Genomic DNA, 19,534 nt, shown 5'->3' with positions numbered 1-19,534 from the left:
CAAGATCTGTCAGGTTGGATGGGGAGTGTCGCTGCACAAGTATTTTCAGGTCTCTCCAGAGATGTTCGATCGGGTTGAAGTCCGGGTTCTGGCTGGGCCACTAAAGGACATTCAGAAACTTGTCTCAAAGCCACTCCTGCATTGTCTTGGCTGTGTGCTTAGGGTTGTTGTCCTGTTGGACGGTGAACCTTCGCCCCAGCCGGAGGTCCTGAGCGCTCTGGAGCAGGTTTTCATCAAGGATCTCTCTGTACTTTGCTCAGTTCATCTTTCCCTCGGTCCTGACTAGTCTCCCAGTCCCTGCTGCTGAAAAACATCCCCACAGCATGATTCTGCCATGCTAAACGGTAGGGACGGTGCCAGGTTTCCTCCAGACGTGACGCTTGGCATTCAGGGCAAAAAGTTCAGTCTAGGTTTCATCAGACTAGATAATCTTGTTTGTCATGGTCTGAGAGTTCTTTAGGTGCTTTTTTGCAAACTGCAAGTGGGCTGTCGTGCCTTTTACTGAGGAGTGGCTTCCGTCTGGCCACTCTACCATAAAGGCCAGATTGTTAGAGTGCTGCAGAGATGGTTGTCCTTCTGGAAGGTTCTCCCATCTCCACAGAGGAACTCTGGAGCTGTGTCAGAGTGGCCATCGGGTTCTTGGTCAGCTCCCTGTCCAAGGCCCTTCTCCCCTGATTTCTCAGTTTGGCCGGGCGGACAGCGTTAGGAAGAGTCTCTCGTGGTTTCAAACTTCTTCCATTTAAGAATGATGGAAACAACTGTTTTTGGGGACCTTCAAGGCTGCAGAAAGGTTTTGGTACCCTTCCCAGATCTGTGCTTTGACACAATCTTGTCTCAGCTCTCCTTACCATTCCTTCAACCTCATGGCTTGGTTTTTGCTCTAAAGTGCATTGTCAACTGTGGGACCTCATATAGACAGGTGTGTGCCTTTCCAAATCATGTCCAATCAATTGAATTTACCACAGGTGGACTCCAAGTTGTAGAAACATCTCAAGGATGATCAATGGAAACAGGATGCACCTGGGCTCAATTTCAAGTCTCATAGCAAAGGGTTTGAATACTTATGTGAATAAGGTATCTGTTTTTATTTTTATAAATTTGCAAAAAATTCTAAAAACCTGTTTTTGCTTTGTCATTGTGGGGTATTGTGTGTAGATTGGTGAGGAAAGTTTTTAAATTTTTTATTTTGTTATAATTTAGGGTAAGTTTGTAACTTAAATTGTGTGAAAGGTTAAGGGGTCTGACACTTTCCAAATGCACAATATATATACAAAAGTATGTGGAAGCCCCTTCAAATAAGTGGATTTGACTATTTCAGACAAACAGGCGTATAAAATCGAGCACACTGCCATGCAATCTCCATAGACAAACATTGGCAATAGAATGGCTTTACTGAAGAGCTCAGTGACTTTAAACGTAGCACCGTCATAGGATGCCACCTTTCCAACAAGTCATTTTTTCAAATTTCTCTCCTGCTAGAGCTGCCCTGGTCAACTGTAATTGCTGTTATTGTGAAGAGAAAATGTCAAGGAGCAACAACGGCTCAGTCGCGAGGTGGTAGGCCACACAAGCTCACAGAACGGGACCGCCGAGTGCTGAAGTGCATAAAATCGTCTGTCCTCAGTTGCATCACTCACTACCGAGTTCCAAACTGCCTCTGTAAGCAAAGTCGGCACACTAATGCTCTTGTGGCTGAATGGAAGCAAGTCCCCGCAGCAATGTTCCAACATCTAGTGGAAAGCCTTCCCAGAAGAGTGGAGGCTGTTATAGCAGCAAATGGAGGACCAACTCCATATTAATGCCCTTGATTTTGGAATGAGATGTATGACGAGCAGGTTTCCACATACATTTGGTCATGTAGCGTACATGAGTCAATACTATTCAAATTCTGTCCACCACTAACCAGATTTGAATAAGTGTTTAATAATCCGTCTGAAAAAAATCTCTAAATTGATGACATCCTTCCAAAACTACACATCATTGATTATTAACATTTATCTACAGTACTGCTGTGTATGTATCATGGCATTGGTCACCTTTGACCTCAATGGAAATAGAAACACAGTAGGGTAAATCCATTTAAATTTAATCACTTTTTGACAGCATTCCTTTTGGTTGAAACAAAACTTTCGATACGTTTGCCCATGGAAGAGGTGGTCAGAAAGTTTTTTTTTTACCCGAATGCCAAAACATAAAAGATAAGATAAAACTGTTCAAAGTACTCATGTTGCATACCCAACCATACCATGAGACAGCCATTGTCTTCATCACTGGAAAATATAAACTGTTGAGTTTGATATCATTTAAAAGCTTACGAACAGGGTTGTCAAATTATTTCATATTTTCTAGATATAAAATAAAAACAGATTTGAACCTTTAACGTTAATTATCTAACTGCTTAAACTCAGGTATTTTTTTCCATATTCACATATGTTGTAATTTAGACCCTACTTTCCATTGTCTGTTTTGGTGTTGTGCCTGCCATCAGTTGACACAACATGCTCTTAAGTACAGGGTGAGTGGCATTTGAATCATAGAAATACAATTCATAGAATGGACCTATCCCTTCAGACCACTGCAATTTATCTGGAACAGTGGGTACACCATTGAAATGGAATACAAATTTGAATTTCTAAATACTGCCACAAAGATGGCCGCCAGTCCACCCACCATTGAATCTCGACTTAAATGGTCATGTTTATTCTATCATCTATACTTCCCTAAAACAGGAAGCACCAGTGACTCGGGCAATAAAAAAGTGGTCAGATGAGGCAGATGCTAAGTTACAGGACTGTTTTGCTAGCACAGACTGGAATATTGTCTGGGATTCTTCCAATGGCATTGAGGAGATCAAATCAAATTATATTTGTCACATACACATGGTTAGCAGATGTTAATGCGAGTGTAGCGAAATGCTTGTGCTTCTAGTTCCGACAATGCAGTAATAACCAACGAGTAATCTAACCTAACAATTCCACAACTACTACCTTATACACACGAGTTTGTACATAAAGATATATGAATGAGTGATGGTACAGAACGGCATAGGCAAGATGCAGTAGATGGTATCGAGTACAGTGTATACATATGAGATGAGTAATGTAGGGTATGTAAACATTATATTAAGTGGCATTGTTTATTATATTATATTAAGTGACCGCTCGCACATACCAGAAGCCATGGATTACAGGTAACATCCTCATTGAGCTAAAGGGTTGAGCTGCCGCTTTCAAGGAGCGGGACGCACCCGGAAGCTTATGAAATCCCGCTATGCCCTCCGACGAACTATCAAACAGGCAAAGCGTCAATACAGGACTAAGATTGAATCGTACTACACCGCCGGCTCCGACGCTTGTCGGATGTGGCAGGGTTTGCAAACTATTACAGACTACAAAGGGAAGCACAGCCGCGAGCTGCACAGTACACGAGCCTACCAGACAAGCTAAATTACTTCTATGCTCACTTCGAGGCAAGTAACACTGAAGCATGCATGAGAGCATCAGCTGTTCCGGACGACTGTGTGATCACGCTCTCAGCAGCCGATGTGAGTAAGACCTTTAAACAGGTCAACATTCACAAGGACAAAGTGCCAGACGGATTACGAGGACGTGCACTCTGAGCATGTGCTGATCACTGACATTTTCAGCCTCTCCCTGTCTAAGTCTGTAATACACAGTGGCACAGTGATGTAATACACAAGGCACAGTGATGTAATACACAAGGCACAGTGATGTAATACACAAGGCACAGTGATGCCAAAATGTTGGTAAATAAAATTTCTGGGAGTTTATACATGGAGTGTGCGACTTTCTTTATTTTGATAGTCTGTAATACCAACATGTTTCAAGCAGATCACCATAGTCCCTGTGCCCAAGAACACTAAGGTAACCTTCCTAAATGACTGCCGACCCGTAGCACTCACTTCTGTAGCCATGAAGTGCTTTTGAAAGGCTCACATCAACACCATTCTCCCAGAAACCCTAGATCCTCTCCAATTTGCATACCGCCCCAAACGATCCACAGATGATGCAATCTCTATTGCACTCCACACTGCCCTGTCACAGCTGGACAAAAGGAACACTTATGTGAGAATGCTATTAATTGACTACAGCTCAGCGTTCAACACCATAGTGCCCTCAAAGCTCATCACTAAGCTAAGGACCCTGGGACTAAACACCTCCCTCTGCAACTGGAACTTGGACTTCCTGATGGGCCGCCCCCAGGTGGTAAGGGTAGGTAACAACACATCCGCCACGCTGATCCTCAACACGGGGTCCCTCTGGAGTGCGTGCTCAGTCCCTTGCTGTTCTCGCTGTTCACTCATGACTGCATGGCCAGCCACGACTCCAACACCATCATGAAGTTTGCCAATGACACAACAGTGGTAGGCCTGATCACCGACAACGATGAGACAGCTTATAGGGAGGTGTGGTGCCAGGACAACAACCTCTTCCTCAACGTGATCAAGATAAAGGAGATGATTGAGGACTACAGGAAGACGAGGACCGAGCACACCCCCATTCTCATCGACGGGGCTCTAGTGGAGCAGGTTGAGAGCTTCAAATTTATTGGTGTCCACATCACCAACAAACTATCATGGTACAAGCACACCAAGACCGTTGTGAAGAGAGCACGACAAAACCTATTCCCCCTCAGGAGACTGAAAAGATTTGGCATGGGTCCTCAGATCCTCAAAGTTCTACAGCTGCACCATTGAGAGCATCCTGACTGGTTCCATCACTGCCTGGTATGGCAACTGCTCTGCCTCAATTACTCCACACATTGACTCTGTACCTGTACCCCCTGTATATAGCCTCACTATTGTTATTTTACTGCTGCTCTTTAATTATTTGTAACTTCTATTTCTTATTTATTGTATTTTTTCTTAATGGCATTGTTGGTTAAAACTTCTTATGGCTTCGATCCCGCTAATGGGGTCGATATGACAACAGCCAGTGAAAGTGCAGGGCGACAAATTCAAAACAACAGAAATCTCATAATTTCAAAGTATTTTACACCATTTTAAAGATAAACTTGTTATTAATCCCACCACAGTGTCCGATTTCAAAAAGGCTTTACGACGAAAGCACACCAAAGGATTATGTTAGGTCTGCACCTAGTCACAGAAAAACACAGCCATTTTTCCAGTCAAAGAGAGGAGTCACAAAAAGCAGAAATAGAGAGAAAATGAATCACTAACCTTTGATGACCTTCATCAGATGACACTCATAGGACTTCATGTTACACCAGACATGTATGTTTTGTTCGATAAAGTTCATATTTATATCCAAAACTCTGTTTACATTGGCGCTTTACGTTCAGTAATGTTTTGCTTCCAAAACATCCAGTGATTTTGCAGAGAGCCACATAATTTTACAGAATTACTCATCATAAATGTTGATGAAAAGTGTTGTGCATGGAACTTTAGATAAAGTTCTTCTTCATGCAACCGCTGTGTCAGATTTCAAAAAGGCTTTACCGAAAAGCACACCATGCAATAATCTGAGTACAGCGCTCAGACAACAAAACAAGCCATACAGATATCCGCCATGTTGTGGAGTCAACAGAAGTCAGAAATAGCATTATAAATATTCAGTTACCTTTGATGATCTTCATCAGAATGCACTCCCAGGAATCCCAGATCCACAATAAATGTTTGATTTGTTCGATAAAGTCCATAATTTATGTCCAAATACCTCCTTTTTGTTTGAGTGTTTAGTACACAATCCAAACTCATGAGGCGCGGGAAAGTCCAGGCAAAAGTTCAGACGCAATGTCAAACGAAGTATAGAATCAATCTTTAGGATGTTTTTATCATAAATCTTCAATAATGTTTCAACCGGAGAATTCCTTTGTCTGTAGAAATGCAATCGAACGCAGCTAACTCTCACATGAGCTGGCGTGATCACCTCATGCCACTCTGCAGACCCCTGACTCAATCAGCTCTCATTCCCCTAAAATTTTCTGAAAATATTATTACAAATATCAGCCAAACATGACACCCATCCTGTATTCAGGAGCATGTTGTGTCTCAACCGATGGTGGGCAACACACAAAAACCTCAGATCATGTCAAATAGGGTCTAAGAACAATTTAAGCATTTTTAGATAATTGACATTTAAGTAGGACTGTGACTGTCTTGGAATTTGAGGTTATGGTAATTGTCCAAGCCAATGTACACACGGTCACCGACATAACTGTTCACAACTCTTGTTTGCACACTTTTGAACATTGCTATGCTTCTTAATGAAACCATTTTTTAAACAAGTAATTACACTTTGTTATTATCATGGCATTTCATTATTGTTATTCAGATGATTAGTTATATTAATCAACAAATTAGGAAATGCCAGGTTGGAGACGATCTGTTGCTTTTTCTGTCTTGGCACAACATTAACAGAGATTGGTGGGAGGAGCTATAGGAGGACGGGCTCATTCTAATGGCTGGAATTGAATTTTTGGAACTGAGTCAAACAAGGTTTCATATGTCAGATACGGTTCCATTCATACCATTCCAGACATTACAATGAGCCTGCCCTTCTAATATCCTCCTCCCACCAGCCTCCACTGATATGCCTACCTTGTCCTTGTCTGTTGACTCTTCTGCATATAGGGACATTTTATTTATACAGTTCCTATTTCGATGCACAAAACCATTCAAACGAAGTATTCGCATAATGTCACATGAATTTGAATGGTTAAAAAAAAGGTATTTGTTGACTTACTGTTTGAGGTGAAGAAAATATTACTGAGAAGCCCAGCTGGGCACTCTCCTACATTTGACATTAGCGAGAAGCAGGCCAGGTAATTCTATCGTGGGTATTCCAACACTTCCAAATTCGCCAGGCGAAGTCCCGCCCCCATTCATTTTCAATGGGAACACGCAGAGAATTGCGCAGGGGATTGTGGAAAGGTGAGCGGCGCGAACTCTGCTAGCGGAGCGATATAAAAAGTTCAGCTCTACTTTATGCAAAACCAAAGGATAGAAAACGCCAGTAACACGCATTATAAGATTGTAAATTATACACTAAGCATGACTTTTCCATGTAATATGCTACAAATTGGTTTACGGTATTTTAACATGATTATCATATTATAGTTTATGGCTCTTTCATTATACTTGTGTCATGAAGTGGATGATTATAGCTCACTCCCTGTAAAATACATAGGCGTACATGTACATGAATGGGTACTTTGGGTAAATGGAATTGGGGCTTTGACTTGCAAATGTTGTGTACATTTCTCTTTACCCACCATCAACACAAACATCTCTGCAATTGACCATCTGATTTAGTTTCTATTCTAAGGGAAAATGACAAACACTCCCCACACCATATTATTTTCATTTTTTTACACGTTTAATTAGCCTACAAGTTGCTAGCTCCTTATTTTCACGTAAAATACTGTACTTAAAATATAAGGGTTGGATTTGGAAAACAATTTCAGGTCAGAAGAATTGTTAAAAATCTGGCTTGTGGTTAGCTTCATATACATTATCTACTGGTATCATTTTCAATTGGAGAGCTCACACCTGGACAAAAAGGTCATGTTCATTTAAGCAACACAGACAAATTAGAGACGGATCCCGTTCACACCTTTTATTGACGAATTGTGATCTGTGATGAATGAACATTGGCACTACTGTAGGTCATCTTGAATGATGTTTTTCAGTTAACAAGTTTAAACACTTCAATGAATCAACATTGAATTAATTAAAATATAATTTCAAAAGTACAAATAATCTAACTTGTTTGTAAATGTTACACATCTTAGTAATTAGGCTATTATTACTAAAGCATCATTGCAGGTGTACAAAAAAGTCCATACCAGAGGTGGCCAACCTTGCTCCACTCTCTGATCTACTGGGTGAGCACGCTTCTATTCCAGCCCAGAAATAATACACATTATTATCAACTGATTAGGTTTGGTAAGTTAAATCAGGTGTGTTAGTGCTGGGCTGAAACAGAAACCTGCACACCCAGTGTACCTGCAGGAGAAGGATTGGCCTGCTACAGTTGCAATAAGTTTGTAGCCTACCTTGTGTGTCATTTTTAAATGTATTGTTGTATACAACATTTGCTAACATACCGTGCATTCGGAAAGTATTCAGACCCCTTGACTTTTTCCACATTTTGTTACATTACCTTATTCTAACATGGATTCCATTTGTAAACATTCTCAATCTACACACAATAGCACATAACAACAAAGCGAAAACAGTTTTTTTGACATTTTTGCAAAATACAGAAATACCTTATTTACATAAGTATTCAGACCCTTTGCTATGAGACTTGAAATTGAGCTTAGGTGCATCCTGTTTCTATTGACCATCCTTGAGATGTTTCTACAACTTGATTGGAGTCCACCTGTGGTAAATTCAATTGATTGGACATGATTTGGAAAGGCACACACCTGTCTATATAAGGTCCCACAGTTGACAGTGCATGTCAGAGCAAAAACCAAGCCATGAGGTCGAAGGAATTCTCCGTAGAGCTCAGAGACAGGATTGTGTTGAGGCACAGATCTGGGAAAGGGTACCAAAACCTGTTTGCAGCATTGAAGGTCCCCAAGAACACAGTGGCCTCCACCATTCTTAAGTTGAAGAAGTTTGGAACCACCAATACTCTTCCTAGAGCTGGCCAAACTGAGCAATCTGGGGAGAAAGGCCTTGGTCAGGGAGGTGACCAAGAACCCGATGGTCACTCTGACAGAGCCCCAGAGATCTTCTGTGGAGTTGGGAGAACCTTCCAGAAGACAACCATCTCTGCAGCACTCAACCAATCAGGCCTTTACGGAAGCCACTCCTCAGTAAAAAACACATGACACGACATCGGCTGGAGCGACCTGGGGGGCCTGTCCAGAGCAGCAAAACACACCGTACAGAGACGTGGTTCGGTCTTTGTTGACCATGGCAATGATGCGCATGGCTCCCCTTCCCCTGTGGTCCTTGTATGCAGACACCATTAGATGCGTTGAAACCTTGACTGGTGTTCTAGTGTATTTGGCAGTGTGAACAGGGCAGCTAGAGTGGAAAGGGGGAGGAATGGAGCAAGCTTGAATAGAGTTGGTCCTGAAAGTCACCAATGGCCCTAGTGTGACACTCAGACACAGGATGATCAAACAGACTTTCCCTAACTGACTCCTGGTTTGGTGCAGGTCAGCCACCGGATCTGTATGAGCATGTGTCCCAATCAACAATCATGACGATAACACAACATTGATAACAACAACCGTCATCATGATTGTTACAAAGATCCTCATCATCCCTGTCATAATCAAAACATTGACAGGAATTTTATCAGTGATGCAATGAACAATCAGACAGGGAAAATCAAGACATATGGGCTTTCAATCGTCTTAATCCATCTGGTCCACCCGTCCCCAAACAACCATCTCCAGATTAGGGGGTCGACCGATTAGTCGGAATGGCCGATTAATTAGGGCCGATTTCAAGTTTTCATAACAATCGGAAATCTGTATTTTTGGGCGCCGATTTGCCAATTTTTTAAATATATTTTTTTACATCTTTATTTAATCTTTATTTAACTAGGCAAGTCAGTTAAGAAAACATTCTTATTTTCAATGACGGCCTAGGAACGGTGGGTTAACTGCCTCATTCAGGGGCAGAACGACAGATTTTCACCTTGTCAGCTCGGGGGATCCAATCTTGCAACCTTACAGTTAACTTGTCCAACGCAATAACGACCTGCCTCTCTCTCGTTGCACTCCACAAGGAGACTGCCTGTTACGCGAATGCAGTAAGCCAAGGTAAGTTGCTAGCTAGCATTAAACTTATCTTATAAAAAACAATCAATCATAATCACTAGTTAACTAGTGGTTGATGATATTACTAGATATTATCTAGCGTCTCCTGTGTTGCATATAATCTGACTGAGCATACAAGTATCTAAGTATCCGACTGAGCGGTGTTAGGCAGAAGCAGGCACGTAAACATTCATTCAAACAGCACGTTCGTGCGTTTTGCCAGCAGCTCTTCGTTGTGCGTCAAGCATTGCGCTGTTTATGACTTCAAGCCTATCAACTCCCGAGATGAGGCTGGTGTAACCGAAGTGAAATGGCTAGCTAGTTAGCGCGCGCTAATAGCGTTTCAAACGTCACTTGCTCTGAGCCTTGCAGTGGTTGTTTCCCTTGCTCTGCATGGGTAACGCTGCTTTCGAGGGTGGCTGTTGTCGTTGTGTTCCTGGTTCGAGCCCAGGGAGGAGCGAGGAGAGGGACGGAAGCTATACTGTTACACTGGCAATACTAAAGTGCCTATAAGAACATCCAATAGTCAAAGGTTAATGAAATACAAAATGGTATAGAGGGAAATAGTCCTATAATTCCTATAATAATTACAACCTAAAACTTCTTACCTGGGAATATTGAAGACTCATGTTAAAAGGAACCGCCAGCTTTCATATGATCTCATGTTCTGAACAAGGAACTGAAACATTAGCTTTCTTACATAGCACATATTGCACATTTACTTTCTTCTCCAACACTTTGTTTTTGCATTATTTAAACGAAATTGAACATGTTTCATTATTTACTTGAGGCTAAATTGATGTTATTGATGTATTATATTAAGTTAAAATAAGTGTTCATTCAGTATTGTTGTAAGTGTCATTATTACAAATACATTTTTTTTAAATCGTCTGATTAATCGGTATAGGCCTTTTGGGTCCTCCAATAATCGGTATTGGTATCGGCGTTGAAAAATCATAATCGGTCTACTCCAGATATCTCCATGATTACCTGTCGGCTGTGGGAACCTCCACATCCTGGTCAGTTTGTGGGGTCTCTCATCTCTCCGCTGTCAGAAGAATCAGGCTCGGATCCAGACGGCACTGCTGCTCTTCTTCTCAACATCTACAGGAGAATAAAGTGGGGTCTTTTGACGACCAAATAAAACAAGAGATTTAGGCCGGGATTCTATTCACAGAGCAGCGCGCTGGGAAGCTGACGATGCGGCTTTTATTGGCATTTTCCCACACGTTCTCCATCTATCATTCACAGTAAAAGCTGTGCATGTTGGCTCAATCGGGAATAACCTTTGTATGTCAACCGCGCTATAACCAGAGGAGGCTGGTGGGAGCTGTAGGAGGCCAGGCTCATTGTAATGGATTAAATGGAACGGTATCAAACACATAAAATATATGGAAACCACATATTAGACTCCGTTCCACAATTCCATTTCAGCCATTACAATGAGCCCATCCTCCTATAACTCCTCCCACCAGCCTTCTGTGGCTATAACGTAGATTTAACATGGACCTAAAGTGGATTGGAACAAATCCCAGCTTTCGGCTAACAAAGACCAACAAAATAAATAAAACACTGCGAGATTCAGATCAATTTCCTTTGTCCACACAATAGGTGCAGATCTAGTTGTTTTTTATTACATGGATTAATTGGATTGGATTATGGATTAATTATGAATGTCAGTGCTAAATTTGTGCTGGATCCTGCTGGAACAATGAGATGGTGGGGATGCAGGGCAGCATGTTGAAGTTACTTAGGATGGCATATAGTTCCAAAATGCTGTGGTAGCCATGCTGGTTAAGTGTGCCTTGAATTCTAAATAAATCACAGACCGTGTCACCAGCAAAGCAACATGACACCACGGTGGGAGCCACAAATGCGGAGATCATCCGTTCACCTACTCTGTGTCTCACAAAGACACAGCGGTTGGAACCAAAAATCTCAAGTTTGGACTCATCAGACCAAAGGGCAGATTTCCACCGGTCAAATAGGGCTGTCTTCTGTAAACCATCCCTACCTTGTCACAACAAAACAGATTGGCTCAAACGTATTAAGAAGGACAGAAATTCCACAAATTAACTTTTAACAAGGCACACCTGTTAATTGAAATGCATTCCAGGTGACTACCTCATGAAGCTGGTTGAGAAAATTCCAAGAGTGTGCAAAGCTGTCATCAAGTCAAAGGGTGTCTATTTGAAGAATCTCAAATATAAAATATATTTTGATTTGTTTAACACTTTTTTGGGGGTTACTACATGATTCCATATGTGTTATTTCATAGTGTTGATGTCTTCACTATTATTCTACAATGTAGAAAATAGTTTAAAAAAATAAAGAAAAACCCTTGAATAAGTAGTTGTGCCCAAACTTTTGACTGGTACTGTAAATCTATTTCTGATTGAATGAATATACCTTATTGGTTAAGTAAAGGTTATTTGCTGAGCTCCCAATGGCCCCTCTTATCTGCTTTCCCTCTGTCCTTTCAGTTCATCCTGAAGAACTATGGGGAGAATCCAGACAGCTATAATGAACAACTGAAGAAGCTAGAGACACTGAGACAGGTATGAACTGGGACTGAGCGTGCTATGCAATTGTCATATGATGTGATTTATTTGTTATGTTGGCCATATACTGTACTGTCTTTCTATCCTATAATAAGTAAGTGTTTGTGGCAGGGTGCGGTGAATGTGACGCGGGACTTTGAGGGCTGCAGCATTTTGAGGAAGTACTTTGGGCAGCTGCACTACCTCCAGAGCCGTGTGCCTCTGGGGCCTGGGCAGGAAGCAGCAGTACCCATCTCATGGTATGAGGCAATGAAGTACACATAGGAGCCCTATATTTACACACTTACCCATGAGATCCTTATCATACACACAGTTGCTTTCATAAACTCTTCCACAGACAGCTACGGAACGACCGGAAGAACACAAGCTGACACTTTATTTGGATAGTCCATCTGTAGATGCTCGACAGACGATCAGTAACATTTCAACTATCTACTAACCCTACCATTAACCCTCATCCTAACCCTAAACTTAACTCTAGCCCCAACCTTAACTCTACCCTAACCCTTATTCTAAACCCTCCCTAATTGGAACCTTAGCAAGCAGTTGCTTATCTGCAGATATCTCTAGAGCATCCACAGAGCATCTACAGATGGACAATCTGAACTATCCAAATAAAGTGTGAGCAAACACACACACACACTTTCATAAGCTCTCCCTACCTTACGTGTAGACACAGACCAGACCCTCAGGTATGCAATACAGTGTGTCGCCAATGTCATTCTCTCTTACCAGGACAGAAATATTTTCTGGAGAAACAGTTACTGTGAAACAAAGATGAACGATAGTAAAAAGGTTTGGATCACCTTAAATACAGTTTTGTGCAAACTCAGTTCCATCATTCATTGAATCAGATGGCTCATTCATCACAAAACCCACTGATATTGCCAACTTCTTTAATAATTTTTTCATTGGCAAGATTAGCAAACTTTGACATGCAAACAACAAATTCTGAACCTACACATCCATGCATAACTGACCAAATTATGAACGACAAGCATTGTAATTCTGTAAAGTGAGTGTGGAAGAGGTGAAACAAATATTGTTGTCTATCAACAATGACAAACCACCTGGTTCTGACAACTTGGATGGAAAATTACTGAGGATGATAGTGGATGATATTGCCACTCATATTTGCCATCTTTTCAATCTAAGCCTACAGGAAAGTGTGTGTACTCAGACCTGGAGGGAAGCAAAAGTCATTCTGCTCCCCAAGAATAGCAAAGCACCCTGCTCAAACAGCCGACCAATCAGTCTGTTACCAACCCTTAGTAAACTTTTGGACAAAATAGTGTTTGACCAGATACAATGCTATTTCACTGTAAACAAATGAACAGCAGATTTTCAAAACGCTTATAGGGGATGGGCATTCAACATGTACGCCACTTACACAAATGACTGATGATTGGCTAACAAAATAATAATGAATAAATAAAAGGATTGTGGGACCTGTTTTGTTGGTCTTCAGTGCAACTTTTGACATTATCTATAATAATCTGCTGCTGGAAAGGCATATGTGTAATGTAATGTTCCCTCAATTTTCTTCGGCCACTGAGCAAATTTCAGGTCTGCTTAACGTGACCTTTGAACGTTGTGAAGATTCTGTGCCACTTCGAGTGTGCGTTTACTGTGAACCCGGAGGCTGTACCCGCTTTAAGTTACAGTTTTAGAGGTGGCCATGTAGGCTACTGTGGCTATTTGATCATAACGTAAGCCTACCAGAGTGGCCTAACATCAAAACAATTGAGAAAATGCATCCCATAACATTTGAACGTGGAAACGGCTGTTCTATCATTCAGCCTAACGTAGCAACCAATGTGCGGTGTTCAATGTAGGCCTACATTCCATGAGACTTTTGGAAAAAAACATGCAGGGCTTGACATTAACCTGTTTATCCACTTGTCCTTCAGACAAGGAGGTGACTGAAAATGTTGTTGTGTTGTTTGATGCAAGAAACCACTTTACAAAATAAAATGCATTATTATTCCCATACCATTATTACAGAGAATCAGACAAATTATTCTTCCCTTTGCCTATTGGGTATTTAGCTTATTCAAGCCTGTCTCAAAATACAACACTGCCCCTTTAAGACATAAAAAAAACGCTCTTTGCCTGACTCGCTTTTCAAAGACGTCGAGAGATAAATCAAATCAAATGTTATTTGTCACATACACATGGTTAGCAGATGTTAATGCGAGTGTAGCGAAATGCTTGTGCTTCTAGTTCCGACAATGCAGTGATAACCAACAAGTAATCTAACTAACAATTCCAAAACTACTGTCTTATACACAGTGTAAGGGGATAAGGAATATGTACATAAGGATATATGAATGAGTGATGGTACAGAGCAGCATACAGTAGATGGTATCGAGTACAGTATATACATATGAGATGAGTATGTAGACAAAGTAAACAAAGTGGCATAGTTAAAGTGGCTAGTGACATAAGAATGCAGTCGATGATCTAGAGTACAGTATATACATATGCATATGAGATGAATAGTGTAGGGTAAGTAACATTATATAAGGTAGCATTGTTTAAAGTGGCTAGTGATATATTTACATCATTTCCCATCAATTCCCATTATTAAAGTGGCTGGAGTTGGGTCAGTGTCAATGACAGTGTGTTGGCAGCAGCCACTCAATGTTAGTGGTGGCTGTTTAACAGTCTGATGGTCTTGAGATAGAAGCTGTTTTTCAGTCTCTCGGTCCCAGCTTTGATGCACCTGTACTGACCTCGCCTTCTGGATGATAGCGGGGTGAACAGGCAGTGGTTCGGGTGGTTGATGTCCTTGATGATCTTTATGGCCTTCCTGTAACATCGGGTGGTGTAGGTGTCCTGGAGGGCAGGTAGTTTGCCCCCGGTGATGCGTTGTGCAGACCTCACTACCCTCTGGAGAGCCTTACGGTTGAGGGCGGAGCAGTTGCCGTACCAGGCATACAGCCCGCCAGGATGCTCTCGATTGTGCATCTGTAGAAGTTTGTGAGTGCTTTTGGTGACAAGCCGAATTTCTTCAGCCTCCTGAGGTTGAAGAGGCGCTGCTGCGCCTTCTTCACGACGCTGTCAGTGTGAGTGGACCAATTCAGTTTGTCTGTGATGTGTATGCCGAGGAACTTAAAACTTGCTACCCTCTCCACTACTGATCCATCGATGTGGATAGGGGGGTGTTCCCTCTGCTGTTTCCTGAAGTCCACAATCATCTCCTTAGTTTTGTTGACGTTGAGTGTGAGGTTATTTTCCTGACACCACACTCCGAGGGCCCTCACCTCCTCCCTGTAGGCCGTCTCGTCGTTGTTGGTAATCAAGCCTACCACTGTTGTGTCGTCCGCAAACTTGATGATTGAGTTGGAGCGTGCATGGCCACGCAGTCGTGGGTGAACAGGGAGTACAGGAGAGGGCTCAGAACGCACCCTTGTGGGGCCCCGTGTTGAGGATCAGCGGGGAGGAGATGTTGTTGCCTACCCTCACCACCTGGGGCGGCCCGTCAGGAAGTCCAGTACCCAGTTGCACAGGGCGGGGTCGAGACCCAGGGTCTCGAGCTTGATGACGAGCTTGGAGGGTACTATGGTATTGAATGCCGAGCTGTAGTCGATGAACAGCATTCTCACATAGGTATTCCTCTTGTCCAGGTGGGTTAGGGCAGTGTGCAGTGTGGTTGAGATTGCATCGTCTGTGGACCTATTTGGGCGGTAAGCAAATTGGAGTGGGTCTAGGGTGTCAGGTAGGGTGGAGGTGATATGGTCCTTGACTAGTCTCTCAAAGCACTTCATGATGACGGAAGTGAGTGCTACGGGCGGTAGTCGTTTAGCTCAGTTACCTTAGCTTTCTTGGGAACAGGAACAATGGTGGCCCTCTTGAAGCATGTGGGAACAGCAGACTGGTATAGGGATTGATTGAATATGTCCGTAAACACACCGGCCAGCTGGTCTGCGCATGCTCTGAGGGCGCGGCTGGGGATGCCGTCTGGGCCTGCAGCCTTGCGAGGGTTAACACGTTTAAATGTCTTACTCACCTCGGCTGCAGTGAAGGAGAGACCGCATGTTTTCGTTGCAGGCCGTGTCAGTGGCACTGTATTGTCCTCAAAGCGGGCAAAAAAGTTATTTAGTCTGCCTGGGAGCAAGACATCCTGGTCCGTGACTGGGCTGGGTTTCTTCTTGTAGTCCGTGATTGACTGTAGACCCTGCCACATGCCTCTTGTGTCTGAGCCATTGAATTGAGATTCCACTTTGTCTCTGTACTGACGCTTAGCTTGTTTAATAGCCTTGCGGAGGGAATAGCTGCATTGTTTATATTCGGACATATTACCAGACACCTTGCCCTGATTAAAAGCAGTGGTTCGCGCTTTCAGTTTCACGCGAATGCTGCCATCAATCCACGGTTTCTGGTTTGGGAATGTTTTTATCGTTGCTATGGGAACGACATCTTCGACGCACGTTCTAATGAACTCGCACACCGAATCAGCGTATTCGTCAATATTTCCATCTGACGCAATACGAAACATGTCCCAGTCCACGTGATGGAAGCAGTCTTGGAGTGTGGAGTCAGCTTGGTCTGACCAGCGTTGGACAGACCTCAGTGTGGGAGCCTCTTGTTTTAGTTTCTGCCTGTAGGCAGGGATCAGCAAAATGGAGTCGTGGTCAGCTTTTCCGAAAGGGGGCGGGGCAGGGCCTTATATGCGTCGCGGAAGTTAGAGTAACAATGATCCAAGGTTTTACCACCCCTGGTTGCGCAATCGATATGCTGGTAAAATTTAGGGAGTCTTGTTTTCAGATTAGCTTTGTTAAAATCCCCAGCTACAATGAATGCAGCCTCCGGATAAATGGTTTCCAGTTTGCAAAGAGTTAAATAAAGTTCGTTCAGAGCCATCGATGTGTCTGCTTGGGGGGGATATATACGGCTGTGATTATAATCGAGGAGAATTCTCTTGGAAGATAATGCGGTCTACATTTGATTGTGAGGAATTCTAAATCAGGTGAACAGAATGATTTGAGTTCCTGTATGTTTCCTTCATCACACCATGTCTCGTTAGTCATGAGGCATACGCCCCGCCACTCTTCTTACCAGAAAGATGTTTGTTTCTGTCGGCGCGATGCGTGGAGAAACCCGTTGGCTGCACCGCATCGGATAGCGTCTTCCCAGTAAGCCATGTTTCTGTGAAGCAGAGAACGTTGCAGTCTCTGATGTCCCTCTGGAATGCTACCCTTGCTCGGATTTCGTCAACCTTGTTGTCAAGAGACTGGACATTGGCAAGAAGAATGCTGGGGAGTGGTGCGCGATGTGCCCTTTTTCGGAGTCTGACCAGAACACCGCCTCGTTTCCCTCTTTTTCGGAGTCGTTTCCTTGGGTCGCTGCATGCGATCCATTCCGTTGTCCTGTTTGTAAGGCAGAACACCGGATCCGCGTCGCGGAAAACATATTCTTGGTCGTACTGATGGTGAGTTGGCGCTGATCTTATATTCAGTAGTTCTTCTCGACTGTATGTAATGAAACCTAAGATGACCTGGGGTACTAATGTAAGAAATAACACGTAAAAAAAACAAAAAACTGCATAGTTTCCTAGGAACGCGAGAGATGTATATGTTTTGTGCTCTTGTAGGAAGCAATCACTCCCCTATTGCTGACTATAACTGGGCTAATAACTCACTAAATAGCAAAGGATATGAACAAAATGTGCACAGCAGCTCTTACTTTGACTTCAAATTAAGCGCTGCAAACACAGTTCAGTTCAATGTAAATGGCACATATCCATATATGGCAATGAGCTATTTGCATATCGGCCTACTGCACCTCTGATTGTTTATACCGCACCAGGCTGAGTAGTACGTGTCAATGTAATAGAATCCTACTCTGATGCGTTCTGCCTACAACAAAATCTCTTGCATAGTTTGTTTTGTTTCGGTAATATTGCATTGATTTGATCACAATTGCCACGGTAAATGCAAACGTTGATAGTGTTAACAGGGAAAACTCTAGAACACTGGTCATCAACCTTATCTGAGTCAAGATCACTGAGTCAAAATGCAAGCCGAGATCTACCGCTCAGATTTTTTTTAACATGACTTTAAAAAACGTAAGCCTATGCAACAATCAATTAATAATAGTACTGTAGCAATGAGGTTTGTGCAGTAAGTCATAGGTCCAATACATTATCACTGCATATAGGCTTTGCTTTAATTGCCTTGCCAATGCATTGTTGTTTGGGCATTTTTTTTGGATGGTGCCTGCATCTGATGGTCAGTCTCAGTGGAGGGAGAGAGCAGCAGACTGAGGATCTGCCTCTCAACATCCCTCCGCTCTCCCTTTCTTCCACTAACACTGACCTGAAAGGGACACCATCTTCCAGCTGGCGAAACTCGACTCGCACCGGATTATTTCTGCCTCATGCACAAAGTCATGTTGAACAGAAAAAGTGAAATATTCCTTGATATTAAAAAAGACCCAAGCCACTAATAATAATAACAGCAACACAAGCCTATAGACACACTTTCCTACTCATTCATTACTGCTGCAGTGCTTGTTGTAGCGCTGAGTGGATATAGGAACAACACGCATTTTATGCCTTATAAAAGTGTTGAATACAAAGTGTTGACAGTGCTGAGTAACAACTTAAACATGAACTCAGTCATAAAAACAGCATCTCTTTGCTGTATTCGTTGACAGTCTCTCTCTCTCATGGTTTTAAACGTTTAGAAATCTCACAGTATCAACTTTCTGCAGCTTTCTTTTTTGCCACGCTACGTTACGGCAGACACAGTCATCTGAGCCATCTGATTGGCCAGGGGTAGGCCTATAGTGCACTTAATTTGCTCTTTGGGCCCACAGGGAAGGCAGGGACTTACAATTGGCCCAGAACAGGGCAGCACGGCTGGCTCTTAAATGTACACGGAGAGTTAACATTATGTCAGTCTCACCTGGCTCAAAGTAGAGGACAGATTGACTTCTTCACAGCTTGTATTTGTGAGAAGCATTGACATGTCCCCAAGTCCAGAACAGATTATGGGAGGCGCACAGTACTACATAGAGCCATGGCTATATTGAACTCTATTCCACATCAAGTAACTCATGCGATCAGTAAAATCTGATTTAAAAGAAAACGGATAAAATACACCTTATGAAACAGCCGGGAATGTGAAGAGACACACACACACTATAACATACTCACTATACACATACACATGTATTTTGTGTTGTAGTGGCCCGAGGGAACA

General features: G+C 42.6%; 1 protein-coding gene across 1 annotated transcript in view; it reads left to right on the top strand.

Moving 5' to 3' along the window:
• Positions 1–19,534, top strand: part of LOC115141046 (tyrosine-protein phosphatase non-receptor type 23-like) — a 37,615-nt gene that overhangs the window by 1,887 nt on the left and 16,194 nt on the right. Inside the window, 2 exon segments of the mRNA XM_029679628.2 lie at positions 12,249–12,323; positions 12,438–12,565. Of these exon segments, the coding sequence (XP_029535488.2) occupies positions 12,249–12,323; positions 12,438–12,565 (203 nt within the window).

Source organism: Oncorhynchus nerka, linkage group LG14, assembly GCF_034236695.1.
Source record: "Oncorhynchus nerka isolate Pitt River linkage group LG14, Oner_Uvic_2.0, whole genome shotgun sequence".
Classification (NCBI taxonomy): Eukaryota; Metazoa; Chordata; class Actinopteri; order Salmoniformes; family Salmonidae; genus Oncorhynchus; species Oncorhynchus nerka.
Note: the sequence above shows the minus strand (reverse complement) of the source record. Positions and strands in the feature narration are given on the sequence as shown.